Below are 17,537 nucleotides of genomic sequence, written 5' to 3' on the forward strand. Positions count from 1 at the left end.
AGACATTTTGGATGTCAAATACTGCTTTCAACTACCATCAAAACACCAAAAAATTACCTCTGCCAACATGGCTGTATTTTTTTGCAGATTGGGCAGAGTTTTGCTCTCTTAGGGTTTTTTTAGTAGCTTTTTTCAAAATTGGAAAATATATTAATAGAAGCACCTAATCTGTTCTGTTACAAGATATAAGTGTATCTACTTTATAATTTATAATCTAGCCATCATGTTTTTTTGATGTCCTTTAACCCTGATCACCACATAATGTATTCTTTCAAATGGTGCAAACTTTGTGTAAGTTAATTGTGCCTCTCTTTCTGTCACTTGTACTGCTGCACAAACACTTGTTCATGTTTGAATACAGCATAGGTGAAACCAGATCTGATCGCATGTGGTCACGATAAATGCATCCAAGATGCATTTTACCTGGTGTAAACGGGGCCTAAGGTTCAGCCTGGATACTGTCACTTTTCATCTGTTGTTGTTCCCCTGAAGATTGTGTCCTCTGGTTCAAGGTCACTCAGTCAGTCAGGTCCTGAACCCACATTTGCCACCAGTGAAAGGTGATCTCTCTGCGGGTTTAGACAGCGGGTGTAAATCACTGGCACTGCTTTCCCACATTAGCACAGTGCCAGCTGACCAGTATGGAGCCAGTACTGTCATCTAAGATGGATTTACCTCCCAGCTTCAACAGTCTGCATCATACAAGGGACACTGTTGGATTCAGAACCCTACAGCACAACAATAGATTTACCACTGACCACTCACCGCTCAGCTCTCCACCACATTAGCCACCCTGTCATCCATGGACATTTTAATGATATGTCATTAATCTCCATAGAACACGGCTGAGGACCATGACATTGAATATAATGGTGCTAGGGCAGTGTTTTTTGTTTCCCCTGCTCCACCTCCTGTGTTCTCGTCCCTCCATCTTTTAGAGCTGTGACAGTCACACCTGCTCTCCAGTGGGGCCCTAACAGCAGCTGGAGGACAAACACCTTGCCTTCCTGTGGCTTAACAAGGCTGTTGTGTACATTTGTCAGTCTCCACACATGGATATGGGGTCATATTCTATGCCTTTATGGCGTGCGTGTGAGCCCTGCTTGTTTCTGAGATGATATATTTCGCATGTCCACGTTTCATGTGAAGAATAATGGAATAAAGAACCGCAGAACGAACCTGAAAATTGTATCGCAGTAAAAGAGTTTACAAGTGGTTGTTGATTTCTACAGGAAGCTCCTTGAAAGTAATGTAGGTCGAGGTTATGACAACATTTGGAATCTCACTTTGCTTCTTTGTAATACCACAGAGTAAATATTTTAAAGGTATATATATATATATATATATATATATATATATATATATATATATATATATATAAAACACATCACAGTGATCTTGTGATATTTGACTCTAAAAATATACGTTTTTGAAACAAGAGCATTGGTATTTTGTAGTGTGGTCTTGGAATCATGTCAGACTCAAAGAATGTCACAAACCAAACTGTTTCTCTCTTTCTCAGATGGTGAACTGTACGCCGGGGTTTACGTTGACTTTATGGGAACGGACTCTGCCATTTTCCGTACTTTGGGGACAAAGACAGCCATGCGGACAGATCAGTATAACTCCAGATGGCTGAACGGTGAAGCTCCTATTGTGCTTTTACATTTTATACATTTTCAGCCACTTCATGATTTTTAAGCTCACAGTCCAAACAGGCTTCCAAATATACGGTTGGAATGTTTTTTTAGGCCAAAAAGGAATGCATTCGTTTATTCTCCCATGTCCTTCCTTCCTCATAAATATCACTATCTTCTCTCCCCACAGACCCCACTTTCATCCATGTCCACCTCATCCCCGACAGCGCAGAGAGAAATGACGACAAGCTGTATTTCTTCTTCCGGGAGAAGTCCTCAGAGATGGGCCAGAGCCCTGTGACCCAGGCCCGAATAGGTCGCATCTGCCTGGTGTGTACACACAAGTAGTGTTTGCTTTGGGGTGTAAACATAATGAAATGAAAACTTGCTCCGATATGAAAAACAGACTTGAGCCTCCCGAGGCGAGTCACCAACTGTGTTTGAATGTTTATGGGCTCAGGACGAGTATTTGGCCAACGCTGACATGCTGGAATCCACATGTCTTTAACCTTCCTGTGTACAATGCGTCCCTGTGTCTGTGAGATTGCCCTCTGAGCTCTGACCCCGTGATCTCCTGACCTCTTCCCTCTGGTAGTCCTAAAACACTTGAAGCTTTAAGTGTACAGCGGAGACAAACTCTCTGTGCCTTTTTAAAAGCCTCCTTTTTTAAGAAGTCCTTCTCCGTTAAATTAGACTTCATACCACAGACGCCTGTGCGCTGTAGAAAAAACAAAGTGAGCTGAGCCATGAAAACAACAAAAATAAATGTCCCAGTAAGTCTGTGGGGCCACCTTTCTGAGCATGCGGTGTGCATACGATGTTTGCATGCACGTGTGAACATTACAGTGGGTATATGAGTCCGGGTACGAGTGAGAAAATGTGGCTTCTGTGTGCTCATCGCTTCAGCTGTTCACCATTGTATTTATTTGAGGGGGTCATTCGGTGACCCGGCACACAAACAGTCATCCCCTCTCAGCGTGCCGTGCTCCAGCCTCCGGAGAGAGCCGGCCCTGTCATTCTTACTTGGCTACACATCTGGATACTCTTACTGGGATTCTGTGCACCCTGCACACCACCTGATACACACTTTGTCATTTACTGTAATTACACTGTAAAATATAAACAAAAACAAATGATCAGTTCTCTAAATGGTACAATATAGCTGTATTAAATTACTGTATATAAACTCATTTTGTGTATTCAGGGGTTTTAAGTTCAATGATGGAGAAACTGTTCTGTTTCTGCTCCTCCCTTTCAAAACCCAGAATGATGACGGGGGCCACTGCTGTCTGGTCAACAAGTGGAGTACCTTCCTGAAAGCCAGGCTCATCTGCTCGGTGCCCGGGGCCGACGGCATGGAGACGCACTTCGATGAGCTCCGTGAGTACACCTGTGAAACGATTTCTGCGGCTTCTCATCAACTGAAATGTATATGTTAGTTTGTCTGCGTGGGAAGTGTTTTATAGACTTCCTTGTCAATCAAACATTCTGGCAGCACTGGGGTTTTTTGTTTTTTTTTTCAGTTCATAAAAGGTTTCAAATAAATTGTCAGAGCTTTTTCCACACTTTAACACAGTCTTCCAATTTGTCTTTTACGTGATATATATGATATATGAGCTTATGAAATGAGTAATATGTGCATATGTAACTGCAGTATTTAACTAACCCTAATCACGTGTATCTATTTAAGTCATGTCATGACTAAGAAGTGTCACCCTGTAACGTAGAGTAGTAAAATTGGCATTGTAGTATTAGAATTAGTCTTAATTCAAGCAAAACATGAAAGCGAAGAACTTCTTTTTTAAAGAAACTAAATCTGTTCTACGTGCAGTTAATCATTTTGACAGTCGGCATTGAATAGCAATGACAAAGTACAGAAAGTACATGTCTGGATTTATCGCTGAGGTATTAATTTTTGGGTCCCCGTCACGTACAATTACATCTGAAATATTAAGTAGAGAGCAGTCGACTGCAGGGCCTGTTGTTTCTACTGCAGCATCTGCCAAAGAGTGGAGCACAAGCACACCAGAGCTCAGTCTTTGGCCCATATGGCAGCCCATATGAGCATTTTATAATATAACTGACACGCACACACACACACTGTCCCACAACTGTAGTTGTCATTTTCTTTCAAACTGTCTTTTGTGCATGTGTGTGGAAGGGGGCGGCCTGATGGAGAGCAGATCAGATCACCGGGCAAGAATGTCGGAGACGGCGCGTGTGAGACTATTAACCTCTTCAGTGGAATCTCTTTCTGTCTCACTGGTTTAAAATAGAGCCACATCGTGATAAGAGACTGATGTGTGAGGCTACTGTTGCTGTTGAACTAATCTCAAGAATGAAAAGTGACGTGTCTGTTGGAGCCATTGATACTTTTTTTGTCTCTCGCTGACACACTCATTGCTTTGAACTCGCTGCTTTGTGACACACACAGTAGGAACAAAAGAACTTTGCAGAATGAGCTCACTTTGATTTGACAAATGGGGATTGTGTCTGCGCCGGTTTGGTCAGTGTTGACACTGGCACGCAAAAGCGGCGTGACTAGAGAGTGCTGCCGAATTGTCGTCTGTTCTCACGCTGATGAAGATTCTCATTGTCAGGACATTGTGTGAATAAGGCTGTAAATGTTTGGTGGAACAGACGTGTGAAGGAACATGTCAGTGTAGACTTGTCCACGGAGAAGGAGAGATGTGTGCAGACCTCTGCCAAGGACTCCTGGAGGGGACAGTCAATTGAATGTGATTGAGTTTCATGCATATGGCTTCACATTTACTGTCTAGTTTGAATGTTTATAAAAGCTCTGTCACTGGAGGGTTTGTCTTTACAGAAAGGATTTTAGTAGCTCACAAGGGCAAATGGATTTTTAACTACTGTGCATTAAAACGAGGCCATTAGATGGGGGAGATTGACATTTTGGTAAACAGTGTTGATCACTTCTTTCAGCATGAAGCCACAGTACCAGCAAGAGGCATTTAGCTCTTAGCAGAAAAGACTGAAAACCCTGGAAAACAACATAATTGCACCTTTAATGTTGCTGTTTAATTCATGTCATATCTTGTTTGTTTAATATTTTCAAGTTTCACTGTGGGTTTCACTTGAAAGGATTAAACAACTCAGATGTTTCCTGTTAATTCAAGAAATGTAGCGACGTTGTTGGCGTATTTGATTTTAAACATAGATATTTATTTATTTTTCTCCCAGTTTTCAGTTGTGTCAACGATATTCACCTCTCAGAAAGAAAATAAGCACTTTCAGTCTATGGGCAGCAGGGTTTTTTTTTTTAAAGTAAAGTTCAATGCTCCAGTAAAAAAAAAAAAAAAAAAAAGAAAGATTCCCCTTTTCTTAAATGAATTTACAGGTAATTACTGGGACATTTGCTAAAACACTTGGAGCAGCTGAAGTCCTGGTCTTATACAGAAAGACATTATGGTAAAGCACGTCTGAGACCTGGGGAGTTTTTACAGTTGTTTTATGTGAAACGTATTGGCTCCATCTCACGCCTTGTAACTTACTGAGCCCCTGTGATTGAAAAGAGTTTTACTTCGAGTCATAATAACACAAATAGAAGAAACTACATAAGAGCTACTTCTAAATAGTCTGACAATGGTAAAAAGTTAGCATCAGAGATTCCCAAACCTGAAAATGATCAAAGAAAAACCATGATTAAAAACGTCAGACTGACCAATTGATAATTAAAATAGTCGGTAATTAAATTTGGTTGTCGATTGCTTATCAGTTCATTTATTAATTGTATATAAAAGCACAAAGAAACCAAAGATTTCTTTTGAGAAAATTAGATTCTGAGATTTTATTGCCACACAAACATGAGGAGGACAGTTTAAGAATCTCGATCCTGTTTTAGCAGTTATTAATGCACAAATACCCCTCGAGCTGGTGTCATCACTGTCCTGTCCTGTCATTTTTATTGCAAATAAATATATAAAATAAATATATTGCAAATAATAAATATATATATATATATATATATATATATATATATATATATATATATATACATATATATATATATATACATATATGTATTTTTTTTATTTTCCTTTTTCCCTCCCATGAACCCATGATCTTTTTTTAGTGACTGTGAACGAGCCATCTTGGCCCTCAGCTGTACCTTGCCTGCATGTGCGTGCACTTGCGTGCAAATCTCTCATTTCTGCAGCACAACAGCTGAATGCCATGTCAAGGATCGTCTGTTGTGTGACACCTTTGACAGACCTTTGTGCTGCTGTGTCCACACTAACCCATGACCGTTCCACTTCTCCAGCTGTGGCAGCTGTGGAAGACGCTCTCTCTTTCTCTCCCTCGCCCTCTCTGTCCCACACACACACACAGTCCCACAACTGTAATTGTCATTTTCTTTCATGATATCTTAAACAAAAGTGAGTGGGTTTTGCATATATATGTGTGTGTGTGTGTGAGAGAGCGAGAGGGACTGACCTGGTAAATTAGAGGACTAGGAACAATGTGCCTTATCCTTTTCTCCAGCGCTGTGCTGTGCTTGCAGTTGTGGCGAGTCCCTTGGAAGACTGGTCACTCTCGTTTGGACCAGAACAGGACTCAGCAATTTTGATTCAGTCCCAACATTCACTGTACTTTTTCTTTTTTCCTTTTTTTTTTAGCAGTTTTGCCCTTTCCACACTCTCCAAACAATAATAGACATGTTTTTTCTTATTACATTACTCGCTCCTCAGGTTTCTCAATGGTGTCTTTCATTTTCTTGTACAACTAGGTTGGGAGAACGCTCTGTTTCCCTCGAAGGCCCTTATCCTTTTGTCGGCAGTGAACACAGCTCTAGGGATTACTATTTAGGTCAGGTACCGAACAGGGAAACAAGTCAAATCACCCATCACGTGTTTAGCTTCTCTTTAGTTGTTGTATTTGTTGGACCTTTACCTCCGTAACAACAAAAAGGATGAACTAAACCAGAGTCCTGTAGGACATGCATGCATGTATGCATTCATGATTTACAGACCTTAATAATTGGCTGAAGACTTTATGAGGCCGTTCTCTCTTGGGAGTAAAGAGATATTTCCTTTCGTTCTGCGTGGACAACATAAACTATAAAAGCGAGAAGAGGAGAATCCCTGCAAATCATGCTCACATTTTCTGTCTCCTCCGGAGAAGTCTCGGGTGGTTCAGCAATTACACGGCTATATGGTCTAGACCGGAGGAAACCAGACATATAGGCAACACTAATAAGAGGCAAAGGGGGGGTAAACATGGAAATAATGTGATGAAGGGTTTTGGTGATTGTTTGGATGCAAAAGTGAACAGGATTGCAAAACTCAGGGTTTTAGTGTAAGTGATAGGATTCATACTTTCCGCATCAGGAAGAGATCCGAGTAACGTTAATGTCGTCATTCCATGACATTACATGCGGATCCTATGCAGATGTGTGCACAGGATCATTTTGGAACCTGGCAGTACAGTATCGTACAGGCCGCTGGTTCCATCCCATCAACATTTACAGTCCAGTTGATGGGACACTCTTGTTTTGATCAAAGGAATCTGTTACGAGTCAATCAAGTCACAGTCTATTGCACGTCCTGTGTGTAGAGCCGGTGGGTTATGGGTCATCCAGCACATCACTAGTCTCTACCGTTTCCCAGTTGTTGACGTTTGTCCTGGTGCCACCTGTGACATGTGGGATATGATGTGTCTGGTGCCTGGATTTAATTTCTGCATTTGAATGGTTAGGTGAAATTGCCTCTCTGGGTTTCGGCTCTGTTTAAAAAGGCTTCTCCCTACCTGTCCTTCCTGTGGTTGTCATTCAGTTTCCTGTTGCACAGTCAGTGGCTGTGGTTTTACACCCACTGCTTCCGTCGGCAGGATATAGGAATGACAGAAGGTGGGCTGTCTGGAAGGAACACGTTTTTATCCTTTTTTATTATTTTTACCAGATTGTGGGCAAATGTTACCCATCCTTTCAGCTTTTAAACCACACTTTATTGTCTTTTATTATTATATTTTATGGGATTTTATTCTATTTTTATGTTTGCATTTGTATGTAAGGTGACCTTGAGTGTCAGAAAGTCGCCAACAAATACATTTATTACTATTACTATTACTGAAGGCTTTTTGTGACCCTTACTGTTCAGTGGCTATTAATCAAATTTGGCAGCACTCTGATGGATGAGTTGATATTAAATGAACACACTGTTTAACATATTTAACAAGAGATTGTGGGCTTTGCAGTTAAGAGCACTCTGTCCTTCTAACATTTTTATTTAGTTCAAAAAAACGACACTTTTGCTGTGTTTTGTCTTGTTCTATAGTGTTGCAGGGGAGCTGGAACTTTCTCTCACACATGAATCCATGACCTTTATTCTTGTGGTGCTGTTATGGATTTTAGTGACTCTCACAGAAGCACAGCCCAAGAGCCCACTTAGCTCACTATCTAAATCCAGTAATGGACACCATGTGTTCTCAACAAAGATTAAGCTTGAGCTTCTTTGTTCGTGTACCGTTTCCACTGAGCGTGTTACCTAAAAGTCTTTCTCTCTAAATGCGACTGGATTGGCCAAAAGCTGTGTCAATATTAGTGAAGAGAAGTGTTTGTGCTGTCGAACATATTTCCTTCACTTGCTCTTTGCTCATGATGATTTCTCTCTTTTTCCTTACAGGAGATGTTTACATACAGCCAACACAGGACACAAAAAATCCCGTGATATATGGAGTCTTCTCTGTCTCTGGGTCAGTGTACAATAACTATCCTGCTTTGAAGAAGACTGCGTGATTATGTGCATGTGCGTGTTGTACAACGACAATAGTGTTTTTGTAATCGGAGTGAAATTTCCCTCCACTTTTACAGCTCCGTCTTCAAAGGCTCAGCAGTCTGTGTCTATTCCATGGCTGACATCCGCATGGTCTTCAATGGACCCTTTGCCCACAAAGAGGGTCCCAATTACCAATGGGTGGCCTACACTGGGAAGATCCCCTACCCTCGCCCTGGCACGGTGAGCTCACCTCACCTTACACTGACCCCACATTTGAATATCCAGCAGAAAGAGTGATTCTCTCAGACTTAGAACTCAAACACGACACAGGCACCGTGAAATATCAAAATCCAAACGTTACCACAAGCTCTCCGATGTGTACTACATGCCTGTTTTAGTTCTCTCTCTCTCTCTCTCTCTCTCCTGCAGTGTCCTGGAGGTACCTTCACTCCCAACATGAAGTCCACTAAGGACTATCCAGATGAAGTGATTAACTTTATGAGGAATCACCCAGCCATGTACAATGCAGTGTACCCAGTGCACAAGCGCCCCCTAGTGGTTAGGACCAACGTAGACTATGAATTCACCGCTATCACTGTGGACCAGGTGACTGCTGCAGATGGCAACTATGAAGTACTTTTCTTAGGAACCGGTGAGTTTTTTTTTCCTCTGATTTCTGTAGTAAAGTAGTTATAATCTGTTTATACAGTAATGTGTCAGAACCTTCATATGAAGTCAGTCTGAACCCGTGAACTCTTTAATCAGAGTTACAGTGGTGAATGACGGCGTCAGTGGGACGTCGAATAGTGAAGAATGTCTCTTTTGCAATCATTTATCATTAAGGAGGAAAGCATTCTTCCCTTTACTGCTTGGGTGGAAATGTAACCAGTGGAAGGGTTTGCACTTTGCTCTGTTCACGTGAAGTAAACAAGAGGACATTTGTACCTGGAGGGCAAGGGTGGATCAACAGCAGGAGGGAGAGAAAAGAAGAAAGAAAGAAAAAAAAAGGGGGGGGGGGGGAGCTATATCCCTCATCTTAATCTTGTCCACTCGTGTAAAAGAGATTATATGGTTGTCTGCATGCTTTTAACCTTTAATAAGAACCACGCACGGCTGTGGAGGGAGGAATGCTTGTTCTTTCAGCTGCTGTCAAAAGCAACCATTTAGCCCCGTGTCAAAACTCAATGAAGAAGTCATAAATTATCGGAGGTGTCCCACTCGCAGGGATGGTGTACTCTTCACAGAAATCAAACATGCTCAAGGAGGAGTCCTGGGAGTGTCTCAAAAACCTAAATGAATAGGTATAGGGGTATAAGTTAAGCTGATGTGACAGAAGAGGTTTGTAATGGAGGCTGTGAGTAGACTACGTGGAACAGAGTGTCATGTCGTTGAGGACAGCTTAAACCACAGAGAGGATCCACATGACAGAGACGGAGAGTACGGCAGACCCTGTTGATATGCGGATTATCCCATGTTGGAGGTCACCGAGTGAATGAAATGGAAAAATCGAAGGGGTTGTTGACAGGTGGAGACAGGTGTGTGTGAGTGTAAGAGGTCACAGGTGTGTAGCTGACAGGTGTGTGTTGTGGTTCGCAGACAAGGGCACAGTTCAGAAAGTCATTGTGCTGCCCAGAGATGATCTGCAGACCGAGGAGCTGGTCCTGGAGGAAGTGGAGGTTTTCAAGGTGAGTTTTCCCTCCCTTCGTTTTCCCATTATACTTTATCTCTCTTTGCACCGTGCTCTTTGTTAGACATTATTGCTTTTCCCCCTAAGCTTCCTGTGCATAAAAATGTTCTTGTCCTTTCCCTTCACCGTTTTCCTACTCTAACGTCTTGAGTATATTAAATTTTCATTTGCTGTTAAGATAACACTCACAAAAAAAAATATGATCTTCTCTATAAAGGTCCCTACTCCTGTAACAACAATGAAGATCTCATCCAAAAGGGTAAGCATGTCTGCAGAACTGATTTTCTTAACCTTTGCTGGCATAAAGAGAAAAGAAGTCACCTTTCACCGAAGGAAATCAATGACAACTTGGAAAGGTCACAAGCTACACGTATACAGCTGTGCTTCCCCAGTTGGGTCATAGGTCTTACACTGTATGCATGACAATGGGAGACAATACGGAAAAAGACATAACATTTTAGTGTTGTCTTCCGAAGTGATTAAATACTTGGCCTTTCTGACTTTTAATGACATCAGTCCAAAGGCAGAGAGTTAGTATTACACACAAACTGCCAGACTGATGAATATGAACAGCTGATCATAAAATGATGACGGTAACCTGATAGAGATGAGCTCAGTATTCTCCCAGATGATCCACCGCCTGCTGCTGTTTCAACACAGTGGTGGGCCAGGTTTTACACTTATCTCATTACATACATCTGGTTTGTGAAATCTTTGGTAGAGAGCAAATAACATTTAAAAATAAAAATTGAACAAGCTCCTGACTGCACATTTCACATTTCAGTAAATAAAAAAACGGCTACCTGGGTTTATGTGGTATAAGGACCTTATATCCACAAAGTGAGATAGAAAAACACCAATTTGAACTAACTTTAACATTTGCCCTCACTGGTTATCCCAAGAAAAATAACTTCAAATAACTTCATATAGATATAGTAACAGTTAAAGACACCAATTAAATGTGGTTTGAAACTTCTTTGTGGGCAGAAAAAGACACTTGTTCAAGAACATTTTTACAAATCCGAGGCCTTCAAAGCAAATTAATGTTACTTATACGGCACATTTTCAGTATTGTCCTTTATTTTCTATCTGAGTTTTTGAAGACTATAATAATAACATATAACCCACGTCATATGTAGCAAATTCTGAATCAGTTACTGCCAGAAACTCTCAGATGGGTTGCGAAATATTTGCCAACATTTTTTTCCCTTTTACTCCTATTTAATGAGTAATAAATGACTGGATTATCTTTTCAACATGATAATGAAATGATAAACATTATATTATGCACAAATATGCTCTTATCAAGATCTAAACTGTGAATTGGGCCATGACAGTTTGTCATCTTTAAAAAGTGGATCCCCGTGTGGGGGAAACACTGGTCAGACGGTCTAGAGATGGTGTTCGTGGTTGTGTTTTTCCCAGTTTAATCCTATTTTCCTCCCACTTTTGTCTTAATAGCAACAGCTGTATGTGTCATCTGCGGTAGGGCTAACACAGCTGGCTCTGCACCGCTGTGATGTGTACGGCGAGGCCTGCGCTGACTGCTGTCTCGCCAGAGATCCTTATTGTGCGTGGGACGGCAAGTCCTGCTCCCGTTACTCTGCCTCGCAGAAGAGGTGAGCACCAACAGCAGTGACACTAACCTCATGACTAACTGACTGACTGACTCGTGTGGTGAATGACGCTCAAACTAGACTGCGTGGTTTGCAGAATGGCTGTTTTAATGGCGTAAAATTTTGGTGTGAACAGTAAATGATTACAGTAGATAATAACTTAATGTTAAGTATTAGGTATACTTTAATGGCATCATGTGTTGTTGAATGGCTTTGACATGGCTTGCAGTTGCTTTATAATGTTTTCTCTCCTTATTCGGCAATACTGGTCTGACCCATTTAGACGAAGCAGGAGGCAGGACGTCAAGTACGGGAATCCCATCCGCCAGTGCCGTGGCTTCAACTCCAACAGTAAGATTATTGTTCCTCGAGCCTTCTAAGTTGTCTTTTCCACTTTTATGGCCTCTGTGTTTTTCTAATTAATGAACTCAGAAGTCAGACTTTTGCTGCTCCAAGTTTGTTCATCGTTTCCATTGACGAGGCCGTATTCTCACAGATTCATGGTTCTCCATATTATTGGAAAGAGTTTGATTTTTTTTACCCCAACTGAGATTTGAAGTACTAAAAGGGACTCATGAAATTGGATGTTTTGGTTGCCATGGAAATCTCTGTCTCTCTCTCTGCCTCGCAGCCAATAAGAACACTCTGGAGATGGTGCAGTATGGGGTGGAGGGAAGCAGTACCTTCCTGGAGTGTCAGGCCCGTTCTCCACATGCTGTACTCAAATGGCATCTGCAGAGAGATAATAGTGACCGCAGGAAAGAGGTGAGTCACCACAAAGTACTGTTTTCCCATTATACCGCATGAGCATATTGCGTTATGATGTTGTTCAAATCAAGTAGATTTTGTTGTCCCCATTCTGAATAGTTTCCTGGGCAAAAAGTGCAACAACAGCTGCAGAACTATGCAAAGTATGACAGCCAACTGAGGCCACAATACTATTTTTATTCCTTTTATTAGTTCATTGTTAAGGAGATCTGGTGTTAGACAGTATATACAAAAGAGCAAAAATGAGTCCAGGGTCATTCATTTCAGATTATCAGTTAATATGATTTAAGTGTGAATGATTAAACCTACTATCTCCAGCAAGACCTCTGACTTTCCTCAGGCCCAAGGGAAAGAACACATGAAGGGAAGGGTGTAAATAAGCCCTCCTCTGTGATATACCAGCCTGAGGCACTGGTTAAAGTTTTATTGTGAAGCTATGTAGTGTGGCTGCCTCCCTTTTACTGACTATTCTCTTAGATGGTCTCTATTCCCACAGGCAGAGCTGACTTTGCTGCTGCCTCACATCTATAGCTATTTATATTCTTGGGCTTAGATGTGGAAAAAAAAGAGAGAGATGAAAAATATCCTCTATCCACCTACTTTTTTAACGCACCAAAACAAATATATACAATATGCAGCATGAGCACATTTTAAAGATACTGTAAAGATATTTTGATGTTGTACTTTAGATATTTTGCTTTTGTCATGGTTGTATTATTCCTTCTATGTACTGGCTTCTTCTATTTTTCCTGGTTTTTAGTTTTTAGTTCTTGAGTCTGACTCTGGTCTGACTGAATGTATGCACACAGTAGCAATTCAACTCCCAGTCACGTTATCTGGGTGTGTTAGTGTTAGTCACTTTTAGAAATTGGATTTAGGGCCATTTTAGTTGGACTAACATGGTTTCAAATGTCTGACTTTATAGTTTGATTTGTTTTTTTCTCGAATGTCATGTTAACGTACTGTCGCTGTCTCTGCAGATGCGTTCTGACGGTCGGGTTTTGAAGACGGAGCAAGGTCTCCTCCTGCGATCGCTGCAGCCATCCGACTCCGGCATGTACCAGTGCTCGGCGACGGAGAAGAACTTCAAACACACGCTGGTGAAACTGCAGTTGGTGGTGTTGTCAAGCCGGGCTGTCAACAGCGTGCTGGTGGAGGGTGGGGGAGGGCTGGTGTCATCTTCTCTCCACTCCAGCAGCACCCAGTGGACCCCCAGTGGAGGCCAGTACAAAGACCTGCTGACCATCCTGAGCCAGCCAGAGATGAACCTGATCAATCAGTACTGCCAGGACTACTGGCAGTTTGGAGACCCGCTGCTGGGCGCCCTCAAGGCCAAAGACCTGAAGGAGCTCAAGGAGCACAAGAAGCCCCGCAACCGCCGGCATCACGGGGATGGGGAGGAGAACGAGGAGCAGGAGGAGGAAGAGACATGAGGAACCCAGCTTTGTGTCTGAAACACCAACCCCCACCCCCCAACCCCTCTTCCACCCACCCTGTGAAAACTGAGAGAGACTCATCGAGAGTAGCTACATGAAAAAAAAAAAAGTCCACAAACCTGGAAAAAAAAATTCAAACTGAGAAAAAATGGCTTGCAAACAAAAACCCCACACACATTCTCTCAAACAGCAAGATATAAGATACACAGTATTTATTGTAGGTTGTATAAAGTATCATTCTGTGGATTTCTTTGTACTTATAGAAAAAAAAAAACATGCTCTTTGTGTATAGGTACCTTTGGGGCAAATATTGTCATTATTGATGTTGTTAATTTTATTGTTGCTGTTACTGTCATTACAAAACTGTCAGCATCATTTGACCTTTGGTGACTGTTTGGAATGTGTTATCAGGCACGTAAGCTGTCGCCGGCGAACTCTGAGAGGCTCGTTGTGACGGGGGAAATGAATATTGTTGTTAAGGAGTTAATGGGATCTCTTTTGTTTCTTGCTTGGTTTAACTCAATGCCAGGACTCTTTTATTACTGGACACATCGGTAATACTGGTAATGCAACCTCCTTGTGACTGTGGCAAAGGGACCAGCGACACATGGTCCCAGTTACTGGGGGAAAACAGTATTTTCTCCATGGGAACTTACAGTATGTTGCAATTGGGCGTTTTAGTAGATATATTTTTAAGCTGATGCTTGCCCCTTGTTTTTTTTTCTGTCTTGTTGAGTGGCTTGATTGTAAAATGATGCAGCTTGGCTCTCTGTCAGCCGATATTGATTTCAAAAAGAGAGATTTACATTTGACAAAGGCCAAACAAATGAAAAAGTTCTTATTTGTACTCGGAGTAAGCTGTAGTTCCTTCTGGCAATAAGCTTGAGTTTTAAAATGAGAAGCCAACATAAGATCAGTTTTGTTCTGAAATCTATTTTAACAATGGTTTCCATAATAATGGCATCATAATGGTTAGGATATTTTCAAATGCAAAGATCCTTTGTAATGCGAGTGAGGTGCAATAAAAAGGTCAAGGTTTTCCACAGAGGGCATTATTCTTTTTATTTTCAAGGGACATTGGCTGGGGCCAAATGCAACAAGCACACTCGGGCAAGGAATGATTGGATTCTGTGTTGAAATAAATCAATATCGAGAGGAAAGATGTGCCCAGATCAGGCAAGCGGTCGTTTAGCTCCGAGCACACGAGACATCTTTCTTTCTTACTTCCATGTGACATTCATATGTGGAAAAAAAAAAAATGCCCATATACACAACAGAGCATTGTAACAATGTTGTGACACTAACCAAAATATTGGGAAGCTGGCTTTCATAGTGTGCATGAACCTGTATTTGTACTGTAATCCTGATAAGATTCTGTGTGGTCCTTTTATTTTCTGTTCTTTGTTTTTAGGGTTGTACAGTATGGTATGAGGGAGGATCTCAGTACAGAAAAATGGGAAAACAAATGCTTTAAAGATGCCCCTTTTTTTAAAAAAATAATATACTCCTGTATAGAGCATGAGGCATTTTCTTCTGGGCATACATTTTGTTCAAAGTGCTACAAAGTGCAATTATCTTGCGAGTGTGTTTTAATAGCACATGAAAGTACAAGTAGGCAAGTGTGAATTGATGAGAGGGGTGTTATTATGAAGTGAGTAAAGAATCTATTGATTAGAATTTTGACACTCACGCTCTTTTACACTTCTCTGTTCACAAAAAAAATTAAAATGTATCAGCGTTCCGAAACAATAGAATTAAATTGGGGTTTTATATCTGCTCCTTCATTTGGATGCAGTCTCCATTACCTGAATCGGTCTAAGCCCCGATCATGAACTTCAAATGACAGCATTGGTTTTAAGGAAAGTTTAAAAAGGGCAAAAAGAGGTCGTACAAGTTGTTTGGTATTTTTTATTTTTTTTTATGTGTCTTTAGATTTTGAATGTTTTTGTGTTTTTGTTTTTTGCATCATCAGACTTCATGAAAAAAGGAAAAAAAACACTAAATGCACAAAGGTGATGTTATTGTAATGACTTGTGTAAATTACTTTATCTTCCATTTCCGTTGTTGTTGCTGACTAATAAATTAAAGCTCTATATTTTATAAGAATGGAATGCTCCCCCCCTTCGTTGTCATTGGCCTTAGACTGAATGTTTACATGTTCTGCCCAGAACCTTCTGGATCCATGGAATAAAGTTTTACCTGTTAAAGAGATATGTATGCACATTTGTATAAAATACACATATTACATTGTTGTAAATATCACATTGGTGTAAATAAACCATTGGAAGTTAAAATATCTTTATCGAAATGTGTTTTTGCACTGGCAGATTTGTTGGACAATCAATAATGGCTCAACAAAATAACCAGGAACAGACTTAATCATTCCATTAAAATAAACTTTATTTATTCACTACTTATTACCTACTCATGGCATGTGATTAGTGGATATTCAATAACTGACCAATAATGAATGTTTAATTAATCCTTATTTATCGTCAGTAATTAACCATTAGGTAATCATTAACATTACATACCATCATAACATTGTGGTATTTGATTAGGAGGTAATCACTGATCATTTACTACTCAAAAGGTTATTTAAAGTATGATCTAATATTTTTTGTATTTGTATTTGCTGTGTGCCACTCACACAAAGGAGGGGGTGAAGGTCAGGGGCAGAGGAATATAGTTGATTACAGTGTCTTAAGAATTCTGCTTAACACTTAATTATCACTTCTTTTTTTTTGCCTGAAACAGCCACATCGCTTCTTTAAAACGCAGAGCTCATATTGGGCTGAGGGCTTCGTTAAATTATGTGAAATCATTCATATCTTGCCTTGTTTCGGCACTATGGCTCTGTGTCCTGGTTTCTTATTCTGGCCATTATGTTCACCATTAAACCCCCACTTAGTTTATGCTTGTTCATGCACATTTTCAAACAAAAATAAATAAATCAGACACACCAGAAATGCTTGCTCTTGTCAAACCAGTGAAGAAAATGCTGCAGCTTGTCTCAGTCCACACTCAAACAGGTGTAGCTTGGCTGCCACCCAGTGGCTTAACCACATCATTACATTCACAGTATTGTAAAGTATTTTTAGAGTACATTTAGCCTGGGGGCCACACGGTTGGTGTAGGGATTAGCAATCTTGTCTTTGGTGCAAGAAGACCTGGATTTGAGACCCAGTCACAACAAGGGCCTTTCTGCATGGAGTTTGCATGTTCACCCCGTATGTGTATGTGGGTTTTCTCTGGGTTCTTCAGTTTCCTCCCACAGTCCAAAAACAGGATTAGGTAAATTGGACACTATAAACTGAGGTGTGATTGTGAGAGTGAATGGTTGTTTGTCTCTATGTGGCCCTGTGATGGACTGGCCTCCTGACCTTGGAGCACAGCACCCCCCACGACCCTCATGTGGAGGATAAAGTGGTAGATAAAGCCTGTGTTACACCAACATATACCCAATAGAACAGAATACAAACTTCAACTCCAGCTGCTATCGATTCATCTGTGGAGTTTGTGAAACAACTTTGTCTTCCGGGCCTCATCTGATGAGAAGAGGCCAGAGAGCTGCTATCCAATAACATTAGTTTTATTGTTATTACTGTTAATTAGCTGTTGGCCATGTACCACACTGTTCAAATGAATGCTAACATAAA

The 17,537-nt window shown here is 40.9% G+C and overlaps 1 protein-coding gene across 4 annotated transcripts in view; it reads left to right on the forward strand.

Moving 5' to 3' along the window:
* The window catches only part of LOC131460822 (semaphorin-3F-like), a 56,194-nt gene extending 40,022 nt beyond the window's left edge, over positions 1-16,172 (forward strand). For 2 of the 4 annotated variants that reach the window (XM_058631629.1, XM_058631627.1), the window contains 12 exons: positions 1,523-1,642; positions 1,828-1,967; positions 2,903-3,017; positions 8,279-8,348; positions 8,467-8,611; positions 8,801-9,023; positions 9,968-10,056; positions 10,276-10,317; positions 11,520-11,677; positions 11,958-12,025; positions 12,306-12,439; positions 13,423-16,172. In XM_058631629.1, coding sequence (XP_058487612.1) covers positions 1,523-1,642; positions 1,828-1,967; positions 2,903-3,017; positions 8,279-8,348; positions 8,467-8,611; positions 8,801-9,023; positions 9,968-10,056; positions 10,276-10,317; positions 11,520-11,677; positions 11,958-12,025; positions 12,306-12,439; positions 13,423-13,875 — 1,757 coding nt within the window. In that variant the 3' untranslated portion in view covers positions 13,876-16,172. Of the gene's footprint in view, positions 1-1,522; positions 1,643-1,827; positions 1,968-2,902; positions 3,018-8,278; positions 8,349-8,466; positions 8,612-8,800; positions 9,024-9,967; positions 10,057-10,275; positions 10,318-11,519; positions 11,678-11,941; positions 12,026-12,305; positions 12,440-13,422 lie in introns of all 4 variants that reach the window. The other 2 variants (XM_058631628.1, XM_058631626.1) reach the window with 1 other exon arrangement.
* Positions 16,173-17,537: the final 1,365 nt, after the last annotated feature.

The sequence above is a fragment of the Solea solea genome, chromosome 6 (genome assembly GCF_958295425.1).
Source record: "Solea solea chromosome 6, fSolSol10.1, whole genome shotgun sequence".
Taxonomy (NCBI): Eukaryota; Metazoa; Chordata; class Actinopteri; order Pleuronectiformes; family Soleidae; genus Solea; species Solea solea.